Here is a 24,397-nt window from a genome sequence, read left to right on the forward strand (position 1 = left end):
CGGACTTCGATACGGAAAAATCAACCCTCTGCCGTGACTCCCCTTCCGGGGAACTAGTGGCGTCACTTCCGGGAAGAGCGCGCCTCCCTCATCTGAATTGAGGAGGGTGTAGTTTATGCTAAAATTTGAATGTGGTTGACTATTTGATTGTCTGGGACTGCATTTTCGCGGAAAGACTGCCCGCTACGGCTTATTGTGGACACGTTAAGTGTGTCAGGGAAGCACGTGTTGTGACTTTTCTTCAAGCTTTTCCGTACGAAGGGAAATTTTTATGTAAATTCTCATAGTTGACTCAACTGCGGACAAGTTTTAAAGAGGTGAGTCTGTGGGGACTGGCAGCCAGAATTTGGAGGGAAAGATCTACACCACTGACGTTGGTGGGCAAGTAGAAGAAGGGGTGGTTCCTTGGATACTAACTACTAGTGCTAATTTAATGCTTTAATTCAGGGGTGTCCAACCTTTTGGCGTCTCTGGGCCACACATTAAATACAAAAGCACTAATGAAAACTGATGAGCAAAAAATAAGTTTTAAGTAAATTCACAATTTTGTGTTGCGCCGCATTCATAGCCATCCTGGGCCAAGGGTTAGACACCCTTGGAATTGTTAACCAAAGAAAACCCATTTGACTCTGAAAACAAGTCAGTGAGGCCAGGTGCAAAATGAACAAACCGTTACAGAGGTGGTGATTCACCCAATAAGTTCTTCCCCACAGATACATACTATTTCCTGTATTCCCCTGCTTTGTGCTAGGCTGACAGTAAGTAAACTACTCAACCCCAGTTTCTCTGCTATAAAATGACATTCCCCTCCACTTTCAAAGTTCTGTGATTCTAGGGTAGTGAGGGAATCACGGAAGAGAGATGATTATTCCCTCATGATATGGTTTGAGTCTTGTTGGGGTTTTAAAATCACTATCAAATTTTGAATTGGGTGTTTGGGTGTAATCACCAGTAGAGAAAAGCCTCCAGAGATATTAAGGAAACATAACTTATTAATTAGGATTTGGAAACTGGGGGCTGAGATGGTAACTATAGGTGTGGCTACCTAGAAGCAGTAGAGCATCATGGTTAAAAGTTTGAGTTTTGAAGTCTAGCCAGTTTGAATTTGAATAGTGGAACTCAAAAGCTTGAGTCAGGGTAAAGTTTTGTTAGTTGAAAAGTTTCGTTTAGGTGTAGTGTTTAAGACCTATTAATAACCTTAGGGAGAGCAATTTCCCTAGAGCAGTAAGGGCAGAAGCTGTGTTACAGTGAATGGGAGATAAGTAAATGGAGGCAGCCATTCTAAATTACACTTTCAAGGACCTTAGTTCAGAAGAAACCGAGAGAAAGGGCAAGTAGTTAAAGAGCAGTGTGGAGTAAAAGAAAGTTTGGGTTTTGTTTTTTTTTTTTAGGTGTAAGCAAATACTATACTTGCATGTCAGTCCCCTGAATGAAATAAGCCAGTGGAGAGAGAGGTTGGAGGAACAGAAAAATGAGATTTACTAGTGGAGTAAAAGATTAGGATATATGGGAAGGAATGGGGTTCTGGGCACAAATTAGTATGGGAGACAAGGGAATGAATCCTTTTTCTCTGACTCCTGAGGGAAGAAGGGGTGTAGATAAAGGTAAGTGTAAGTGTCGGGGAGGGGAGAGAGAAACAGAGGGAATTCATGCCTGATGACTCCCGTTGTCTCTGTAAAGCTGGTATCTGGGTTGTCACTTCAGTGTGAAGCAGTTGGTTGTAGGGGAATGCTTGAAGAGTTTGGAACTGCCTTTGAAGGTAATGGAAGAAGGACTCCCCTGAGCCTGCTGGGCCGAGGGGTCCTCATCTCTAAAATGAGGGGACTAAGTCTGCTTCATGAGTTGTCTCAAGTTGATTGAGGACCAAAGAGGGGGCAAAAAGAGTTGTAGGACTTTGAAAAAATATATAGCGCTATAGAAATGATATTTTAATGATGTTAGTAAAGTGTATGTGATATGATATGTATATGTTAGAAATATTTTCTAGTAAACAGCAGAAATCAAGAAAAGTGATTCAAGAAGAAAGAGAATAGGATGAAATTTATGATTCGGTTATCTTATGATGGCTTTCCGGTTATTACTTTTTGAATCTGTTCTTATGTAAAATGGGAGTAATACTACCTTATGGGTTGTTGTGAAGATTCAGACAGACATTTAGCATAGTGCTTGGTTCATAGAAGTGCTTAATAAATAGTAACAAATATTTTTATTATTCTGAACCCCTTCTACCTATTGTCATGAAAAAAGTACTATTGACACAGGAGACTTGGCTCTGGTCCTTCTCTAACTTGATAAACTGTTAGTACAAATGTGAAAAGATCTTATCTCAGTATGTTGCCAATCATTTCTTCACTCTCACCACAGCTTCTTCTGGCCCATGGGAAATCCAGCCTAGGAAAGTTGAATTTGCCAAGGAGTGGTATTATTACTAGTAGTATCTTAGGCGAGGATTAGTGAAACAACAATTATTTTCAAATGTGCAAAGATTGTGTTTGTTTTGGTGGCTTTCAAATTTCCATAGGTTAACATTGTAGCCAATGCTGGAGGAGGATTTGAATGTGGCGCAAAGTAAGGTTAGGATCCTAGAGTAGGATGTCACCAGCTTACTATATAAAATATCTTAAATGCTCTTTAAAATATACATATATTGATTTTTGGGAGAGAAAGGAAGGGGGGAGGGAGAAAGAGAAAAACATCGATTTGTTGTTCCACTTATTTGTGCATTCATTGGTGGATTCTTGTATGTGTCCTGACTGAGAATCAAAAACTCAACAACCTTGTTGATAATCAGGACAATGCTCTAACCAACTGAGCTACCTGGCCAGGGCCTTAACTGGCTTTTTTAGGCTATCATTCTCTTGTCTAACCATAAAAGTTCTTCCCTCTCACAATTCATAATAATAAAGCTGTTTTGCAACATTTTAAAGAATTCTTTTATAAACAATTACTTTAAATGATTAACTTGTTCAATATTTAAAATTTAATTTATTAAAATTAAGTAAATTATCTAAATTTATTAATTATTGAACATTTTAATTATTGAAAGTATTTCAAAAGTAATCAAGTGTTATATGCTTGTTGTTAAACCTTAAAATTGCACAAAACTATATGACATAAAGTAAAATTCTCTCCTGAACTTTGCCATTTCCAACGCACATCCTAGTAGTAATAGTTTTCTATATGCCCTTTCATATGTGTTTTAGGACTAAAGATAAAAATACATAAGACAGTGTATTTGTATGTATACATACATACATACATACTTTACTCATGTCATCTTTCTAAACCGTATATTTTGCAACTTACTTTTTGGAAGTAACATTATGTCATAGAAGTCTTTTCATATAGTCAGTTGGGTCGATACATATAACTAATTCAGCCAGTACCCCACTAATGGATATTTAGGTTGTTTCCAATTTTTTGCTATTGTAAATAATGCTACAAGAAATGTATTTGTACATATCCTATAAATGATAAATTTTTAACAACAGAATTACTGGATCAATAAATATGTGGGTTTGTGTGTGTTGATAAATGTAGCCAAATTGCTTTCCAAAAAGACCATACCAAGTTCTGTTCGTACCAAAACTTTTACTCAGATCTTCACCATTTTTAGGTATTATTTTTCTGAGGTTCAGAATTTTTTCTGGATAATTTTACAAGTTAAGTCTTTCATGAACTTTATCAATCTCTGAGTAATAATTTTGAGAGTATTTTGATTAACATTTACTTTGTAATTCAGTTTATGGCACATTGACTTACCTATGTAAGATAAAGTATGTTTTTCCATTTTAATGACATCTTTCATGTACTTCGGTAGAGATACTAAACGTATTGATTAAACATTCCATACTTTTCATTCATTACTATTTACTAAGCACTTACAATGTGGTATTCCATTGAAATGCCACTTTTAACTTATACTGAGTTGGCCTTTCTGTGGATATCTATGGCTGTCTAGTCTTGTACAAACTATTTTCTTTATTGCCTATTTTAATATCTTGGTAATTTATTTAACCGCTCTCAGTGTCAATTTATTGTTTTGTAATGTGGTAAGAAATTTAATATTTATTTTGTAAGGTTATCAGTGAGATTAAAGATTACATTATTAAAAGTGCTTGTCTTTTCGAGAACCAAGATGGAGGTGTAGATAGACACACTGCACCTCCTCGCACAACCAGAACTGACAAAAAATCCAATGGCAAGGAAGTCCGACACCAAGTAGATAAAAAAGAAACATTCATCCAGACCGGTAGGAGGGGCAGAGACAGGCAGCAGGGGCGGAGAGGACTTGAGTTACTGTGGCGGGACTGAGACTGGCGGAGTGTAGACCCTGCGGCCCCACATTTGCGCACAGATAAACCGAGAGGGCCGGACTCAGAGTGGCGGAGAACCAGGCAGGCAGTGAGGCGGGTAGTACTGCGCGGCCCCACACTCGCGCACAGATAAACTGGGACTAACAGCGGGGAGTGAAGCAGACCGTGTAACCCAGGGCTCCAGCGCAGGGAAATAAAGCCTCAAACCTCTGATTGAAAACGCCCGTGGGGGTTGGGGTGGCAGCAGGAGAGACTCCCAGCCTCAAAGGAGAGGTCGTTGGAGAGACCCACAGGGGCCTAGAGTGTGCACAAGCCCACCCACTCGGGAACCAGCACCAGAGGGGCCCAGTTTGATTGTGGGTAGCGGAGTGAAAGATTGGAGTCCGATGGAGAGTGTAGCAGGCGCCATTGCTCCCTCTTGGCCCCTCCCCCATGTACAGCGTCACAGCACAGCGACCAGTGTTACCCCGCCCCGGGGGAACACCTAAGGCTCTGCCCCTTTATGTAACAGGCCCACCAAGACCAAAAAAAAAAAAAAAAAAAGGCCCAAATTACAGAACACTTCAAAGCTCCAGAAATAATTCAACTAAGCAGCAAACAGATAGCCAACCTATTAGCTGCACAATTCAAAACACTGGTAATAAGGTCACAGAATTGGTTGAATTTGGTCGAAAACTAGATGAAAAAATGAAGGCTATGCTAAGAGAGACAAAGGAAAATGTACAGGGAACCAATACTGATGCAAAGGAAACTGGGACTCAAATCAACGGTGTGGACCAGAAGGAAGAAAGAAACATCCAACCAGAAAAGAATGAAGAAACAAGAATTCGGAAAAATGAGGAGAGGCTTAGGAACCTCCAGGACATCTTGAAATGTTCCAACATCCGAATTATAGGGGTGCCAGAAGGAGAAGAGGAAGAACAAAAAATTGAAAACTTATTTGAAAACATAATGAAGGAGAACTTCCCTACTCTGGCAAAGGAAATAGACTTCCAGGAAGTCCAGGAAACTCAGAGTCCCAAAGAAGCTGGACCCAAGGATGAACACACCAAGGCACATCATCATTACATTACCCAAGATTAAGGAGAAGGAGAGAATCTTAGAAGCAGCAAGAGAAAAGGACACAGTTACCTACAAAGGGGTTCCCATAAGACTGTCAGCTGATTTCTCCAAAGAGACCTTACAGGCAAGAAGGGGCTGGAAAGAAATATTCCAAGTCATGAAAGGCAAGGACCTACATCCAAGATTACTCTATCCAGCAAAGCTATCATTTGGAATGGAAGAGAAGATAAAATGCTTCTCAGATAAGGTCAAGTTAAAGGAGTTCATCATCACCAAGCCCTTATTATATGAAATGTTAAAGGGACTTATCTAAGAAAAAGAAGATAAAAAATAGGAACAGTAAAAATGACAGCAAACTCACAGTTATTAACAACCACACCTAAAACAAAAACAAAAGCAAACAACTAGAACAGGAACAGAACCACAGAAATGGAGATCACATGGAGGGTTATCAATAGGGGAGTAGAACGGGGAGGGTGGGGGGAAAGGTACAGAGAATAAGTAGCATAAATGATAGGTGGAAAATAGACAGGGGGAGGGTAAGAATAGTGTAGGAAATGTAGGAGCCAAAGAACTTACAAGCATGACCCATGGACATGAACTATAGAGGGGGAATGTGGGAGGGAGGGGGTGGGCAGGATGGAGTGGAGTGGGGGGGGGGGAATGGGACAACTGTAATAGCATAATCAATAAATATATTTTTAAAAAATGTCTTTTTCAAAAAAAAAGTGCTTGTCACATATCCCATAGGCTCTGAACTGAAACTATTATTATTAATATCATCATCATCAATATATGACAACCCAGAGAGTCAAGGTGACTACTTTGACAAATCACTAAATTTCATTTGAAATTTTATCTTAATATATCAGCCATCTTCCTTTGCCATCTTCAGAGGCAAAGGAAAAATTAGGATTTATTTATCATCTGTAATGTGCTAGGCGCTGTGTTAGGTATTACACATGGTCCTTGTCCATAGAAAGCTTATAGTCTGGTGAGGGAGAAAAACAAGTAAATCAATGATTGAGAGACAGTATGATAAAGCATTGAGTGAAAGGTAGTCACTGGATTATATGGAAACACACAAGAGGGCAATTTAAATTACTGTATCAATCATCACAGCTACTCTACATTTTTCTCAATTTTTTACAAATAAGGAAACTGAAACTGGGAGGTTAAGTGACAAAGGCCACATGGCTACTCACTGCACAAATAGTAAAAGGACTAACCTAGGTCCACTGAAGCCAATGTTGTTGCTTTTCCTTTATATGTTTTAAACAATTAAAAAATGTAAACTTTTATAGGCCTTGTAAATTTCTAGTTTTAGAAGTAGATTTCTAGAAAATGCTAATTGGTAAGGAATACATCCAACAACATTTTAGGTTGTAATCCACCTCTTATGTTTTCTTATTTCTAGTTCAGATTATTAGCTCATTTAAATTAGCTTTGGAGGGGCTTTTGTCTTTTAAGGAATTAGCAAAATTCTGTTTCTTTGCTTTTATGTCAACATCTGAAAATGTTCACATTTCTTTGAACAGGTGAAGCTGAGCCCAGAGCAACATTTAGAGCTAATCTTATAAAAATGTGTGGAAATAAAGCAATCTGAAGGAAATTCATGACCAAAAAATTTGCTGACTGACTGAAATGCATTGTATTGTTCATACCAATAATAAGAGTGTTTGGAGAAAGACCTTTTTATTCTGCTAAATCATGATGGAGGCAGAAGACCAGCAGCAATGGAAGAGAACTTTTTACTCAGAATTACCTAAAGTGGTGAGAATTCAACCACAGAATTCTAGAGTGGTTGCCAATCATAATGTCTTCTGTGTTGTTTCTTTTCACAAAAGAAAAGTAAATTTTATAGGTATAATTTGTAAACTTTAAAAGTTATAAAGCTAAATGTAATAGGTAACTTGCCTACTACAGACTTTAAACATCAAGTACCTGGTATAATGCTGTGAATCTAGTGGAATCTTGATATGTTGCACTGATTGTATTCTTTTGTTTTTAGGAACTTCATGCCCACTTGAATGGATCCATCAGTTCTAATACCATGAAGAAATTAATAGCTAAGAAACCGGGTCTTAAAATCCATGATCAGATGACTATGATTGATAAGGGAAAGAAAAGAACTTTAGAAGAGTGAGTTTGGGCAGATTTTAGACACACTTCTTTTTTTCTCTATAATTGTACATAGTAGGTAAGAATTCAGACTTTAGTAGTTAAAGGAATAGGGTATCCATCTGGTATGGAGAGTATAACCTGACATAGGGCATTTTTTCATAGGGCATTTTGTCAGGCTGTTGACAATAATTTGAATGATTTTTATTGTTTGTAAAGTTATACTATATTGGAATATTCTTTAGACTTAACAGTATAGGATTATTAATTTTTCCTCTATTTGTTCCTACCAGGCGGGGGTGGGGAGAGGCTGATGTGGTGGAAAAGGGAAACTAGTATTTCCCACTTAAAAATATCAGTAATGTTTTATTTTCAGCCATTCATCTTTCTAGATCAATATAATTTTCAAAGAAGCTATTCTGTAGTTTTTTTAAATAAATATATAATTACTATTAGCCTAAAATCTATTAATTACTTACTGAGTTCATCTTGAGCTTTTGAGGACTAGAGTATTTTAAAGCTTTTCATTAATGTTATAGATGTTTTCAGATGTTTCAGATTATTCATCAGCTTACTACAAGCCCTGAAGATATTTTAATGGTAAGAAACAAAGCAATTTTCAGACAAGTTTAAAAATTATTAAGTAATTTATGCTTTTCTCCTGTTGCATCAAGTCTGATAAAAAATGTTTTCTGCTTTTTTTATGGCAACTCTTTTCAAAACTAATGTAAGACACATGCCTAAGAGCTAATATCAAAAGACTGTGTTCATTGTAAAAGATATAAGGATAGAACTAGATGGATATCTTCTGTTAGATGGAGGATAGTATGGAGGAGAAAATCTGGCCCTATTTTCCATAATAGCTAACCACAGACAGAAATGACTTTGATAAGGTTTTATCCCTACTGCTTGGAAGATTTTTCACTGCCTTGGTGGACGTTATAGAGAATGAGGAAGTTCAAGAAGTGCATAGAAATTGAATTATTACTCCCTAGGGAAATAGTTCCTTTCTCTGAGAATAAAGGAATAGAGGACACCACTGTGTTCTCTTATCCAAAGCTCCATGAAACTAGAGTCTCCATGATATGGAAGACTGGCTTCCGTATCATTGATCTGACTTGGATGGCATTTTAAAATGTCCTCTTTATAAATGAAGAGAAACAAAATCCTGAGAGTGTTCTTAATCATTAGAAAAAATGCAAAGTAAGAAGTATAACTTGTTTTTCTGAATAACTAACTTTTGACTGGTCAAGAAAGAATGTTCCTCCTTGGCCGAGATTGGTCCTCACAATAAACAGTAAAACACCTTTTGGAGGAGAGTTGAGTCTAAAAATTTAGTTCAGCAAAAGTTGACTGAGTGCCCATAGTATTCCAGCACAAGGGGCTGGGAGATACAAAGATGGATTGACGTGATCCCTGCACCTGAGGAATTTTTAGTCAGGGCTGAATTTGAGAGACACAGACATGGACCCCAAGGAAGTATTCTTGGACATGGGGTAGGGATCATTCCACAGGCCTCACTGTGGCCTATGTAAATCTTCCATTGCTCTCATTCCATACTTGCCAGCAACCTTCTGTTACTCATTCAGTTTCATAGGTATCTTACCACCAAGATGAGGGGTGCCCAGAATAGTAGATATGATCACTGAAGTTGCTGATTCACACCCTCCTTGTCATGCACACATTAACAAATAGGCTTCTGCATTAGTCTCCTGTCAGCAGGGGTAGAATGAGTTGGGGTCTCTGGAGCACTGACAAGATGCAAGTTCCGCAACCTGCAGAAATGAGGCCCACAATCTGATGGTGGCAAAAGCAGCAGTGTAGAGTTCCTAGAGAAGCATTGCCGTTGGGTCTAGTATGTCGAAGCTGCAGGCTCATGCTCGGTGGTGGAGGAAGCCTTGGTATCCATCTTGGTGTAGCGTTGTTCTGTTGTTGTAAGGTATGTAGTCTCTGAGGGTGATTCTCTAGGTCTCCTGGTGAATCCGAGCCACCCATCACATTTATATTGTTATAAATTCCTTTTTGGTTTTAATTAAAAAAAAAAAAAGATGAGACTCAGATGTTGGATTGCTGTGAATCCACTAAGGTAGTGCCACTCCATGAGGCACTATCTGCACGACCAGCCAAGCCCTTGTTCCTTTGCCAGCATACTGCACTTGCTTGCCCATGGGCACATAGTCAAAGCAGGTTAAGATTAGGATACCAACTGTGTGGACTAACTAGGGCATGTTGTCACAGTATCCCCAGCCTGGTATTTTTTCTTTTAGATTTGGCATTTTTTAGGATTGATGTCAGAGAAGGAAAACATACCTTCAGCCTTTACATATAATTTACCCTGGTCATTTAGTAATTTTTGGATTGTTGAGATTTGTGCTAAATTGCATACAATTTGACTTGTACTTATTACCTATTTTCTTTGCCTACAAGGAATTTTCCTAAATACTTCTAAGGAAAATTTAACCCTGCCTAAAGAATTTGTTGAAAAATACAACTTATTCCTAAATAACTTGAATAAGAACCTTAAGCCATGACTCTGAATGGTACATCAGTAATGCCTAATATCAGCTGTTCATTTCCATATGTGCCTACCTAGTACTACACACTCATAGATGGTTTTAACTGATTTTAGTTTTGCCTCATTTCTGTTTTATCAAATTGTTGTTATGAACACTAGGAAATAGAAAAATGGATAAAAGGAGAGAAAAAAACGAAGTGTGAATGATGTGCAGATTTGAATTTAATGTAGAAGTGATAGGGGGTGATGAAAGATACTGGAAATTTTGCATTTATGTTGTGATTTCCACCAGGATTGTGACAAAGCAGATAATCTTAATTACATGACTTGCAAGTCAAATTTAATGAATGAAATAAAGCTGTAGCATTTGGTACTTTCATTGGGACCCTTATACCTATATTATCAATATCATGTACATTGCTTTTATTTTTCAGGTCACAAAAGATGTCATTAAAGAATTTGCAGATGATGGTGTCAAGTACCTGGAACTAAGGAGCACACCTAGAATAGAAAATACTACAGGTAGAATATAATTTCTTCTCAGCCAATGTATTCTTCTCTATGTGCTCTGTCATTCATGTGTTTACAAGATGATAATACAAAGCACTTACTTTTACTCTATTGTAAAAATAGAATCTTCTTTCCAAATCTTATGATGTACATTTATGATGTACATTATTAATGAGTGAGTTATTCTGCCCTGACTGGTGTGGCTCAGTTGGGCATCGTCCTGCAAAGGGAAAGTTTGCTGGTTTGATTCCTGGTCAGGGCACATGCCTGAGTTGCAGGTTCAGTTCCCATTTGGGACCTGTGCAAGAGGCAACTAATCTGTGTTTATCTCACATAGATGTTTCTTTTCCTCTCTCTCCCTCCCTTCCCCTCCCTCTAAAAATAAATAAATAACATCTTTTAAAAGTATTTAAAAAAAATGAATAAGTTATTCTTTAAAACATTAAGTCAGGTATTATTTGTTTAAGGGAAATAAAAAGGCCTGCAAAATTTTCGTTTGTTTTCCTTGTTTTTCTCACTATGAGAAAAGGACATTTGCTCCTTATAATTTCATTGTCTTAAACATAGGCTAACTCTTGCCCCCTGCATCAAGAGCACTTGCGAGAAAATGCCACTGAGTAGATGCAGAATCATGTTTTATGACAGTCACTGAAGTGAGGTTATTCAGTCACTTCTCAGGAACAACTAGTGTCTTAGGCCAGAAGCAAGCCGTGTTGTGGTGAAATCTCTCTGGATGGAGATAAGCAAATCTGGATGTGGTCTGGAGAAATTTCCTGGGACCCTCTTTCCATAAGAGTAGCATCGAGACATATTATGTAGGATCTTCGGGTTCCTATTAGTACTTTGTGACCTGAAGAGATCCTACCAGGGCATGTTGCACCCTGATACGTGTAACCATTCAGGGGGTACAATTTTTGCAACTTCGTATAATAAAGTAAATGTTGACAAATGGGACAAGCAGAAGATTTTTTTTTTAATTTTTTAAAAGATTTTTATTCATTTCCAGAGGGAGGGGGAGGGAGAAAGAGGGAGAGAAACATCAATGCGTGGCCACCTCCCATGTGCCCCCTACTGGGGACCTGGCCTGAAACCCAGGCATGTGCCCTGACTGGAAATGGAACCTGCAACCCTTTGGTTCATAGGTCAGCACTCAATCCACTAAACCACACCAGGGCAGGGCAGCAGAAGATCTCACATTTTTAAACTGCAGAATCAGTTCCAAGTTATGATGGTGAGGGTAGTGAAAGGGAAGGATGGAAGAAACCTGCCAATTCTTAGAGCTGATTTGCTCTTTAAATAGAGATTCAAAAGGGCAGTGTTAACCTAAGTATGTAACAATAGGGGAATTGTTAAATAGAGGTTAGTGGAATATTAGGCAACCATTAAAAATAGTTGCAAGGACACTCTAATGACATGGAGATATGCTCAGAAGATAGTGCTAAATGACTGAACAAAATACATGTATACCTAGTAGCATCCCATCTAGTAAAAAATATATATATACACACACACATATATATATATATATATAAAGAGAGTGGTAGGATTAATGTTATTTTTATTTTTCTTCTTTATAATTTCCTGAGCTTTACTAGAGACTTCCCACCAAAAGTAAGCATATGAGAGTATTTAGAGGAGGTTGTTCTGGAGAGTGCTCTTTCAGAGCCCCCCAGAAGGGAACTTAATCACCCACACTTTAAGAACATCTCTAGTTTCTCATGCCCTTCATGAGAAACACTGAGCCTGAGCAGAACTGAGGAGAAAGGAACTCAAGATTTTTTTTCTGGACCAGCAGGAAAACATTCTGCTAGTAGAGAAATATACTTTTTGTTTGTTTGTTTTTTTAAGGACAGGTTTTAGAAGAGCACTTGTTGTTTTGTTAGAACATTTAAAAATTTTCATAACAATTTGTGACAATAATTTTATGTCTGTTGAATCTAAGAAAAATTTTTAAATGGGCTTGTATTTTATATGTATTTTTAAAATTTTATTTATGTAGTACTTCATTTTTTTCCAAATTTTTGAAAGTTCAATTAGTATTTACTAAAATATATCAGTAAAGGCCATGTTTTAATTCATCTTCAAGTATGCTTTTGTCTCAACATAAAGTGAAAATGTAATTGTTCACACAGAGATGCTACTAATGTTGAAGGATGAAATAGTTGATGATCTCTTTACATATGTTTTCTTTGTGTCCTTTTCAGGAATGACTAAAAAAACTTATGTGGAATCTGTACTTGAGGGTATAAAACAGTCTAAACAAGAAAACTTAGACATTGATGTTAGGTAAGAAGCATTGTAGTTTAGTGGCCACCATTTAAAAATCCAGAATGTGTGAAAATTTTACTACTTCGACTGTGGGTATAATGGATTTTTATAAATCAACCAATAACTGATTTTTATCTTATAATAGATAAAAACAGTCAAGAACCCTGTTCTTTAATGTTGAGAATGCAGTTCTGAATTTATTCATATGGCAATAAAATTCTGAGTACGGCTGCTATAGTGAAGTATGGCTTTCCATCACCCTTCAGCTAAAATCTAGACTTCTTACTGCAGCCTCCAAGGTCCCACGTGATCTGACTGCCTCTCTTTCTTCTACAGCCTCATCTGGACCAATTGTCACTTGTTATGCACTGGTGTCTCTGTTCCCCAGATAGTCCAAAACTATATCCCACCTCAGCACCTTTGTATTTCCTGTATCTTGTCTAGAACACACTTTCACCAACCCTATCCTTGGATGGCTGGCATCTTCTCATTATTCAGGTCCCAATTCAGCTGTTACTTCCTCAAGAGGGCCTTCCATTCACTTTATCTAAAGTGTCCTCCCCAGATCCTCTAGTCACCCCACTTATTTCCTTTATGGCAGTCTTTTTAACCAGGTCAGAAACTATCTTGTTTTATTTGTGTATATATGCTCACCCACTAGGGTGTAAATTCAGTGAGGCCACAAACCTTGTCTTTTGATTCACTGCTACACATCCAGTACTTAGAACAGAACTGGCACACTGCCAGGGCTCAATAGGTCCTCCAAGGAAGAATGCTAGCTGTATCATTTCTGGCTATTAAATCTCTAAGAATTAATCTTAACTAGACTAACACCCCAATTTAAAAAACCACCCAAAAGACAAAAATTCAGAAAAGAAGACATACAAGTGGCCATTATAACCCAATAATTTAAAACAGAAATATTATAGTACCATAATGCCATAAGTATAATATTTCATAATACCATAAGAAATATTATAGTACCGTAAGTTTCAACTTTTCCCCTACCAAAAAAGGGCAATAACCAGTGTTTGTGAACTTACACTGTTGGTGATTATATATAATTAATAAAACCTATCCAAAGAGCAATATGTATTAAGATCTATGAAAATAAGTTTCTCCTCTGACCCAGTAATTATCTTCTAAACATGTATCCTAAGGAAATAGATTGATTTGTGTGCAAGATTCTTCATTGTAGTGTTACTTATAACAAAAGGTAGAAAGGATCCTAAAATGTCCAGCAATAAGAACACAATTACATTGGTATGTTCATATGATTTATATTGTTTTATAACATTATTTAATGGCAGGAGAAATTGTTAAGTGAAAAAAAAAGACATGGAATTTATATATAGTTGATCCAAATTCTGTAAATAAATAAATGCTGGAGAAATTTCTTTATTTTGTAAGTAAATAGATAAACTAACAAGTGCTGGAGGAAAATTATACAATATTAACAATAATACTCATATTCTCTGAGTATTAGATTCCTTATAGAATTCCAGCCAATATATGTATCAGCTATTAGATACATGTTAGAATTAGAATATTACCAATTTTGTAATCATTATGAAATAATGAATCTAAGCCTCCTGATGAAAGAACACAATACCCCCTATGAAACACTTTTGCCAAAAAATTTAACCTGATCTGATTAAGCTTCTAGATTAGATCCAATGTCCAGTTTATAGGAAATACAAGAGACAGGAGAACATGCTAGTAACACAGAGATTCAATCAGCAAAACCTAGACTGTGGGAAACTTTATAGGACAAATGACCTGGTTTCTTCAACAAATAAATTTAAGAAAAGATATGGGGAAGGTGGGTAAAGGGAATGGCTGTAGATTAAAAGACACTTGAAATGCATCGACCAACAGAATTGAATGAACTGTTAAATAATTGAACAAAAGATCATCAGACAATTGGAAATTTGAACACTTAACTAGATATTTGGTGCTGTTTAGGAATTTACATCTCATTCTCTCTAGCAAAGTAAGATGTCACGTCTGTTAGGCTATATATTTCCTATAATAAGATGTACCTGTCATTGCTTTCTGGCCATACTCAAGAGTTGTCCTTTTTGTCATATTCATTTTCAACTGTGTTTCTTATATTAAAGATATTTGATATCAGTCGACAGAAGAGGTGGCCCTTCAGTGGCCAAGGAGACTGTTAAACTTGCTGAAGAATTCTTCCTTTCTACTGAAGATACAGTTCTTGGCCTTGACCTCAGTGGAGACCCTAAGGTAAGTTATTTTTCCTGAATACATTTTATTTTTAAAATATCAGGTTAGTTTGTGGGATAAGGATTGACTTGAAGCATCCTGCATTCTCCAGAGATCCAGTAGACTAGACCCTCAGATGACCGGAATGTCTACAGCAACTGTTTTTAACCAGGGTTCTGTGAAAGAATTAAGCCCCATAAAAAAGAAAAAAAGATTTACATGACAATATTATTTTTTCCATTCTTCTAAAGATGGTATACAAGCTAGTTCTATTCTACATAGAAGTTAATTCATTATATAAAATGAATGTCTAAAGATAGAGCTTATCTCGTAGAATCCCCAGTTGAGAAGAAAGGCTGGCATAGAGTTTCTTGAATGTCAGATTCAAGGAGGGTATCTCACCTGTGGCACTATTGGCATTTTGGGCCAAATAATTCTCTTTTATGGGGACTATCCTGTGCACTGTAGGGTCTTTAGCAGCATTTCTAGCCTCTATCCATAGATACCAATAGCACTTCCCAGTTGTGACACCTAATAATATTTCTAGACATTGCCAAATGTTCTGAGGGATAGGGAATTCTCTTTGTTGGCACTAGGTAACCTTCCAGAAATAAAATTTGGTGACTGCTATATTTCGCTTAGCTAATTGGCCTCAGGATCACTGATACTTAAGATTCTTGAGGACAGGAACTATATCTTTGTCACCTTTGCATTCCCCACAGTGTCTAGCACATTGTAGGTGCTTCATAAACAAAATATACAAATGAATCAATGTGCCATTTTTTTTTCTGCCATTATTTTATTTGTTTACTGGGACAGAGTACCCAGGTCCTCAGTTTGCCCAAAGTTCTCATGCATCCTCATTCGATCATTTATCTTTAAGGCAGGACAAGCAAAAGATTTCTTGGAACCTCTTTTAGAAGCAAAAAAAGCAGGTCTGAAGTTGGCATTGCATCTTTCAGAGGTAAATAATATTGTAAAATCATGCAGGAGAGGGTAATTATATAGAAAATATTATAATAGTCATCTTTAAATGGCTAAAAACATACCTGGCTTGGAAAAACATTTTTAGAAGGGGAAAAATAGAAATTTTTTTTAACATAAATTATAATGGTAAAGGCATGACTTGCCTTGGTCCCTTATGTTACTGTTTTTGTTTTTGTGGCTCCTGGGAGGCTGGCTGTTGACTTCTGGTACAGCTATGTCTTGAAAAATAACTTAATGACATCTTGCTAGAGAAAATGCATGAATTTCCATCATCAACCTTGTCACTGGCAAGCTGACATTGAAAGAAGCACCGGTTCATCTCACTTGTTCTCACAAGGGAAGGGACATCAATGTATCTATTGCATGTACTAGCCAGAAAAGAAGTAGCTCATCATCATTTTATAAGGCTCAACAGGGAAGGCTCATCAGTCCCCAGGTCCTTGGCAGCATGAACAAGTGACAGATAATGTACAGGTAATGGTTGGAGAACAGTCACTTTCTTAAGCACATCCCTGTGAGGCAAACAAGAGACTGTACTGCACTTTCCCCCATTTTACAGATGGTTTACTTTCTTCCTATTCTTTTTTTTTTCTTTTGATATACAAAAACCTGTACATAATATATACAACTAGATGAGTTTGGATTTGTTTCTTAAATGCAGGAAATAGTACTTAGTCTACTTACCTCATAGGGTTATCTTGAGTATTAGATGGGGTAATATATGATGGCTGAATAGCATCATGCTTTAAAGATTAAGGAGCAAATTGGAGCTTCTTGTCATTGCTGGTGGTTTTCACGTCTACAAGCAAAGGGTCAGTAATCTAGTGGCAGAACTTACAATCTAGGTTCCATGTTTTCATACTCTGGTCAGAAAGATCTTTGACTCAAGCTGATACCTGACTGAAACAATTGGTCAATATAATGAAACAGCCAACATGTGTCCCTATAACCAGTTATCCCTGGTCTTAGGCACAGCATCAAAGCTCTTTACATAGTGACTGTTGCTTTTCTTGTTTGATCCATTGTGTATAAAACATTTCATTTCAATATGTTACTATGAGTTGTCTCTTAGACTATTAGGAGATAAAAAGCTCAGCTAGACATTGGTGGTTGTGGTATGTATGTAGCTAGCCTCGTCAAAATAAAACATGAGCATACTGTGTGTGGAGTCTGGGCCTTGGAGTTAGATGGAGCCAGATTTCACCATTCTATCATTCACTAGTTCTATGACCTTGGACAACTTTTGTTTAAGATACATTATACTTTTAACTACAACAATTATGTATCTGAAGAAAATCCAAGTGTAGAGAACGATAAGGTAGAAAGAAAAAAAAATTTAAAAATGAAAGGTCCCCTTCTCATTTCAGTTGTGCTCCCAAGTCAATCCTGTTAACAGTTTTGTGTTTATATTTTTCCAGACCTTTTTCTCATTTATATGAACACACATATACAACACAAAATACATATACATATGGAGTTATGGGATTTTGTTTCTGAAAATTACTTTTTCTGAGCTATAATTTCTTCATGTTAATAGTTTGTAAGATGTTTGAGGTTTAAAGGAAAATGTATGTTAAAAGGCACAAAGTAGGTCCTTAATAAGTGTTTATTATTATTGGCTATAGTTATTATCATTGAAATGAATCTAGAATATTGGGAAAGGAATGGGAAGGTAAAATGAAAAGAGGAGAACTGGGAAGGTATAAATAATTCAGCTTTCCAGAATGTCTGCATTACCTTCTCAGGGATAAACAACCTGGCTATACAAAAAATCACTTTTAAGAACCACTGAAAGCCCTGGCTGGTGTGGTTCAGTTGGTCGGAAAATTGTCCTGTAAACTGAATGGTCATGGGTTCGATTCCCTATTAGGGCACACATCTAGGTTGTGGGTTCAGTTTCCGGTTGGGGCACATATGAGACAACCAATTGATGTTTGTCTCTCACATTGATGTTTCTCTCTCTCTCCTTTTCCCTCTCTCCCAAACCAATAAGCATGTCCTAGGTGTTGCATGAACAAATACAGGTATTTTTTTTAAAAAAAGAACCACTGAAAGAGGTTATTGATGCTCTCTCTCCCCTCTTTTGAGATTCCAAACCCCCCAAAAGAAACACAAGTACTCCTAGATCTGCTTCCTGACAGAATCGGGCATGGGACATTTCTCAACAACTGTGAGGGTGGATCCCTGGATCTGGTGGACTTTGTGAAGCAACACAAGATACCGCTGGGTAAGCCTTAGGGCTTCAGGTCCTCTGTCCCTTCCACCGCCAGCCCCTAGATTGCAACCAGTATGTAGAGAAGTTTTGTTTTAAATATGTAAGTATCATTTATAAAATAAAAGGTGCTTGGCGTATGTGCTTTCTGAGCATTCCTTTAGGTAACTGAAAGTTTTAGCTCCCATTAGAATATAAGCTCCATGAAAGCAGGGCCCTTATCTGTCTTGTTCACTATTACATCCCCCAGTTCCTGGAACTTAGTCTTACATTGAAATAATAAGGGGCATCTAGTATTTTGAAATGACTTTAACCAAATTCATGTGTTATGAAAATGTAACATTTATTTTAAAATTAAGAATTATGGAAAATTTGAAGTGTACTTTTATATGTCCATTGACAACTACACACTTGTCTACATGTATATCCTGGAGCTGTTTTTGTCTAACAGCATATATTTATGAAGTGCCTACTCTGTTTTAGACAGTCTTCAAAGTGCTGGGAATAGAGCAGTAAACAAAACAGACAAGCTTTCTTTCTCAAGGAACCTATTCTAGCATAGGTAAGAGCCAGTAAACAAATATATTAGAAAATACCATTGTTCTCTGAAGAAAATTAAACAGGCTGATACAGAGATGAGATAACCACTTTTAGTTGGATGGTTGAGGAAGGCCTTTCTGAAGAGGGAAAGAAGCAATTGACTGAATGATAAATTCATTGAATTTACAAATTTACCAATTTGCAACAACCCTTGTGTGGGTATGCTTTTTAATTTAATTTTTGGGAGTAACACTGGTTAATAAAATTATCTAGGTTTCAGGTGTACAATTGTACATTGTCTATATATAGTATTGTGTTCACCACCCCAAATTAAGTTACCTTCTATCACTATTAAACTGTTTATAGAATTTTCAGTAATTCATAATGGGTGAGGCTTTTTTTCTTTTTATTGAGGAAATTTTTAAACATCAACAAAAGTAGAGAAAACAAACCATAGTGACAAAGATCTTACTTGGTATGGCTCAGCTCTGCTCCCAGCCAAGTGAAGGGGCAGGCTGGGTTTGCCATTCCTTGGACTGAGTGGCCCTGTGTTGAGGCTGCCTTACCCAAGGGAGCAAACTCTGTCCATCAAGTTGGTGAAGTATTTTCCTCTGCTTAGGGAGCCTGGTCCAGTGTTTCAAGGCAGGAATTTGCTAATGGAAGTCATTCTTAAGATGGACTTGCAGCAGGCAGTGATTGATGGTTGTCTGAGTGAAGGTTAGGGGTTTTCTTTGAAGCCCTGGAAAAGGTCAATTTCTGCTACTGGCTTTTTATAATACTGTAACCCTCAAGCAATGCTGCCATTATCTTACCTTTATTTTAGCCTCCACTTTTAAGACCAGGTAGAAGTGTAGCAACTCTCAGATAATCCCCGGGCTTCTTCATGTAACTGGCTTTTACACTCCTCTTTTTTCTCCATTTTGTAGTAGAATGGGGGAAGCACATGACTGTGAAGGGGATATTAATTCCCTGTCTGGCACAGTTGCTCCCCGTAAGTTGTACATGTTTCCTGCACAACCACACTAATTGAATTATAAATTTTCACACATAAGAAAGGTCAATTTTGTAAAATAATGAACTATTAGCATAGTTTGGAAAGATTTCTCATGTATCTGCTTGATGAATGAGTCTAACCTGCTTTTAATAAAAGGCTTTTCTCTCCTTTTCATCTAGAACTCTGTTTGACCTCAAACATCAAAAGTCAGACAGTTCCATCTTATGACCAGCATCATTTCGGATTCTGGTACAGCATTGCCCATCCTTCCGTGATCTGTGTAAGGTGTTTTGTGTGAAGTATTTTGTTCATTTTCAGTCCCTGAGTTGCATTACTTCAGACATTCGATACCTAGCTTACTGCCTTGCATGCCTGAAGATAATAAGGCCCAAACAGTGAGAGGGGACAGGGGCATAAGAGGCTGCAAAGGGCCAGGGTGACTCTGGTTTGACTCTACCTAGGGGAACATTAAAAAGAAAATAGTGATGCCCGCCACACATCCCTCGAGATTCTGCTGTATATGATCTGGGGAGAGTCTAGATAGGTTTTTAAAGCTCCCTAGGTGATTTTAATACACAGCCATGGTTAGACCACTGCTTCAGAGAGAGAGAGAGAGAGAGAGAGAGAGAGAGAGAGAGAGAGAGAGAGAGAGAATGTGTGTGTGTGTGTGTGTGTGTGTGTGTGTGTGTGTGTTTTAAGGGTAAACAAGCCCATTTAGTTATAGAGGCATGGATATATTTATGAGCCCCTGTTTAGACTATCAAACACGGTAAATAGGAAAATATGTAGACTCTAAATAAGTTGTTGTTTTTTAAAAAAAATCATTTTCTGATTCATTTTGAAACTTTCTTGCTTATATTGGCAGACCGATGATAAGGGTGTTTTTGCAACACACCTTTCCCAAGAGTACCAGCTGGCTGCTGAAAAATTTAATTTGACCCCGTCTCAGGTATGGGATCTGTCTTATGAATCCATCAACTACATCTTTGCTTCTGAGAGTACCAAGTCTGAACTGAAGAGCAAGTGGAATCATCTGAAGCCCAGAGTGTTACATTTTTAAGCTGTAATGAGGTGAATTACTTTTCAGTATGTGTTGTGACCAAGATCTTCTTGCCATATTCCTCTTAGTAAACCATTCACCTCTCCCTTTGAAGAATAGTAGCCAATTAGCATGGGCCCCATCACTAGTACCTTACTCATGGTAGATGCTCAGTAAGTATGTTTTAAATTGACTAACAGACTCCAAGGTCTTACATAGCTTATCTATATGCTGCTTACTAGGAGGGATATGAATATTGCTGCTAACTAAGTTCCCCATTCCACCATTGATTTTTACTTAATGGCCCTTCTGCATTAGTGATCTTTAAACTTCAGGAAATTCAAAGTAGTTTTTCATCAGGAAAAGTTTTGGAATTACTAGTTTAAATAAGGTGAGGAGTGGGGGAAACAGATAGCCTCCAAGACCTTCAAGCTTTCCAGCTTCTGACAACAGCTCTGTATTTTGTTGTGCTTACTGTAATCAGACTCTCTTAAGTATTCCCCAAAATTGTGGACTCAGGGCTATACTGCATGCCATGGGCTTTTGCGAATATCCAGTAGTTGGAGTTCATCTACTTTAGGTAACTCTAGTGACAGATAAAGCTAGCTGCTGAGATATGGCTTTCTCCTTATGATTAATTAATTCCTCTGGAATCAAGTTTCTGTTTTTTTTAATGTTTCTACCTTACCTTTTCTCTTCTCTTACTTTGACCATATGGAGCTATGCCGGCCAGATGCTTCTTGAGCTCTAGGGTACTTTAGGCCTGCCTCTATTTCCAACCTTTATTATTTTTTGTCACCCCTTCCCTTGACCTCACTCCACCCCCACTCCCTATTTCCAACCTTTAATCTGACTTCCAGTCATTGCAAAGTTTTGTTTCTGAAAGAGCCCATGATGGATGTAGGGGGAATTTAAACTAACTAAAATATCTCCATGTAACATCTGTTATTTTAAGCACCATGACGACAGAGAATGCTCAGTAACACTATACATCAAAACTTTGCAACATGTATCTCACTGGATAGTTGTTTGAATATATATGAATAAAGTTTTCATTTTAGATTTTGAATTGAATAATGGAGAAAGAATTGATCCATCTTTACATTCATATCTCATCTTCCCTACATGGTCACCATAAAAACAGTTCTCTACAGAGTTGACAACATTCAGATTATAGTAAAAGGAAAATGGCAGCAACAAAGAGACTATATATGTTATTAAGTTCTGTGGCTTTGGCCATAGAGCACAAGCAATAAAAGGAAGAAAGATGGCATGGGGAAAATAAATGAAAAGAAGTAACAGCAGTAGGGAAATAACTGATGGAGATAAATATGACTGCCCAGCTCCTGCTAATACATTCTCATTTCCTTTGCTGCATATGCCACCCAGTCTGTTCCCACAAAGGTCTTAACACCCACAAGGTGGGTGTTAAAAGGATAGGGGTATATAGATTCCCTTGCTCCACCAACAGTGGGCTTGGTTTCTCTTTCTTAGAATGTTTGAAAACTATTATTTCTTACTTATTCCATCCTTGGAAAGGCAGATTGGGTAGCAGATAATGGTTTGTGAGCAAATTTGAGGTGAACTGGTTTTTCCCCAGTAAGAGACTTTGCCTTTGCCCTATTCATTCTGCACACTCTCTTCATCTGGAGGTTGGAGGGCTGGTCCTGGTCCTGAGTCTTTTAAAATAAGACACTCCATGTTCAGTAATGATGGAGCCTAATGGATATGGATGCAGATACCAAGGAAGGATTTTCACTCTAATTTCTCTTTTACCATATTCTAATCTGTTTTTCAGCCCAGAACATAAAGATTCAGATAAACATTCTCCTAGTAACTCCACACAGGGAGCCAAAAAAAGCAGGTAAAGATTTATCTTTTCCCACCAGCAACAAGTTAATTATAACTTCCACGTACATGTTTTAAAAAATATCTGTGAAACACTGGGCACTTTATAGATAGAATTTTTATTAACATGGTATCCCTGAGAGGCAGATTAAGGTATAAATATCATTCTACTGTACAGAAAGGGAATTGGAGGCATGTTGACTTACACTTAAGACATCTGGAACCAGAATTCATATCTGTTGATACCCCAACTACTGCTTTTCCACAAGACTATACACAGATATATATACTAAAGACAGAACCCTCTCATTTTAAAAAAACAATAGTACACTTCCTAAACCATCTCAGATCCTGAAGCACTGATTTAGACTGGTGTTTCTTATATCTTCCTGTCTGCTTAGGTAATATAATTGAGATACAATCTCCCTTTAATTCCTAATAAATGTTAGAATCTTTGTACTAGGACCCCTCAACACCAGAACCCTAATTAATCCCTCATCTAAAACAGTAGACTGTGAATTACATAACATTCAATCTCACCTCTCCTCTTCAAGATCTCATCCCAGCTATAGGACTGATTCAAAGTGTGATTGTGAAAACAGCTACTTATCCTAGGCCTTGGCCATCTACTCATGTTCTTTTCTGACCTACCCATCAAAGTATCTTCTCAAGATATTGCAGTTTCTGATCCTTGTTTTCCATAGGAGCTAATCTGCTATAACTGTTCATTCTTCTCCAGTACCAGCCAGCTGTTTCCTTATTAATAAGTACAGTGCAGCACCTGAATTACTGTAGATGAGGGGAGCATCACCTCCTGATCTGCCTCTGGCACTCCATGTTTCAGCGAAGGTGATTCTTTCTTTGCCTCCAGCACAGCCCTTATCACACTGTTCCTCAAATTTTGTGCTACTCCAAGCTTTGTGTAACCTTCCTTATGGTTTCTCTTTTGCCCTCTGCTCCATCTGCACAAAACACCTTGCTCTCCAATATTCCCATTTCTCACCCACTCAGCACTCACTTTTGGGATGTTCATCCCACTCCAATTTACCCAATAATCTTCTCTCCTTTGAACACTTCCTGCTTCACAAAGCCTTCCTGAATAAAGAGAAGAAAATACCTCCCAGATTTTTCCAAACTCTAATGCAATAGACTTTAATATTTATGCAGTGTTACTAGCTAGCTTTAAAACTGTTGCATCTATACGCGTGTATTTATTATTTGTCCCTGCCAGTGTCATTTTAGATTGTATAAGGACAAGGACTATTTAATTTGTGCTGTATAGGGCTCATGATACTACTATGAACATATGGGTAATTAATAAAACTATTTGATTATAGAGATCAGCATTACACTTAGGTGTGAAGACCTGTTTTAAAAACAGATGGATACAGTTGAATATATGCATATGCATGTATGCAACTGAACTGACCAAAGATAATGTGTCCTCCTTGCCATTCGGGTAAAGAGTTGTTGGATTGGTCTGTTTTCCCATCCATGGGAGTGTAGCAGTGGCTTCGGCTCATTGTGGGTTAGCACTGAACACCCACAGGGTATCTGACACTATACTACATGTTTGGAGTGTGTGGAATATAGACAGTTCCCTGTCTATAATTGCTTTAACTGCTTTCCCAATCAACACATCCAGCTGCCTTGCTCTTTGGACTTCTGGACCACACGGGACAGATGAAATTCAGATGAGATGGAACAGAAAAAAATCAAACTAGAACTGTAAATGCAGTATGCTTCTATTCCAGATTTT

General features: G+C 37.5%; 1 protein-coding gene across 3 annotated transcripts; it reads left to right on the plus strand.

The window, feature by feature from the left end:
• Positions 1–28: 28 nt before the first annotated feature.
• Positions 29–21,859, plus strand: MAPDA (N6-Methyl-AMP deaminase). 3 transcript variants are annotated; one of them, XM_024567642.3, is made up of 11 exons: positions 29–317; positions 6,917–7,151; positions 7,390–7,520; positions 8,039–8,099; positions 10,449–10,536; positions 12,729–12,810; positions 14,913–15,039; positions 15,902–15,982; positions 18,094–18,232; positions 19,931–20,031; positions 20,617–21,859. In XM_024567642.3, exons 2-11 carry the CDS (start codon positions 7,089–7,091, stop codon positions 20,809–20,811), a joined length of 1,068 nt encoding a protein of 355 aa, XP_024423410.1. In that variant the 5' UTR covers positions 29–317; positions 6,917–7,088; the 3' UTR covers positions 20,812–21,859. The 3 variants fall into 3 exon arrangements, with proteins under 3 accessions (XP_024423410.1, XP_045058121.1, XP_045058122.1); XM_045202186.2 differs by lacking the exon at positions 15,902–15,982; XM_045202187.2 differs by lacking the exons at positions 29–317; positions 6,917–7,151 and having other exon boundaries at positions 7,427–7,520; positions 8,049–8,099.
• The last annotated feature ends 2,538 nt before the right edge of the window (positions 21,860–24,397 follow it).

This window comes from Desmodus rotundus, chromosome 7 (assembly GCF_022682495.2).
Source record: "Desmodus rotundus isolate HL8 chromosome 7, HLdesRot8A.1, whole genome shotgun sequence".
NCBI classification, from domain to species: domain Eukaryota; kingdom Metazoa; phylum Chordata; class Mammalia; order Chiroptera; family Phyllostomidae; genus Desmodus; species Desmodus rotundus.

What these genes read in the sequence shown, in the direction of transcription:
- MAPDA (XM_024567642.3), top strand. Translation starts at nt 7,089, where the DNA reads ATGATGGAGGCAGAAGACCAGCAGCAATGGAAGAGAACTTTTTACTCA. An exon ending in AAGAAAAGAACTTTAGAAGA is followed by an intron (nt 7,521 to 8,038) that starts GTGAGTTTGGGC and finishes TTAATGTTATAG; the next exon opens with ATGTTTTCAGATGTTTCAGA. An exon ending in GCCCTGAAGATATTTTAATG is followed by an intron (nt 8,100 to 10,448) that starts GTAAGAAACAAA and finishes TTTATTTTTCAG; the next exon opens with GTCACAAAAGATGTCATTAA.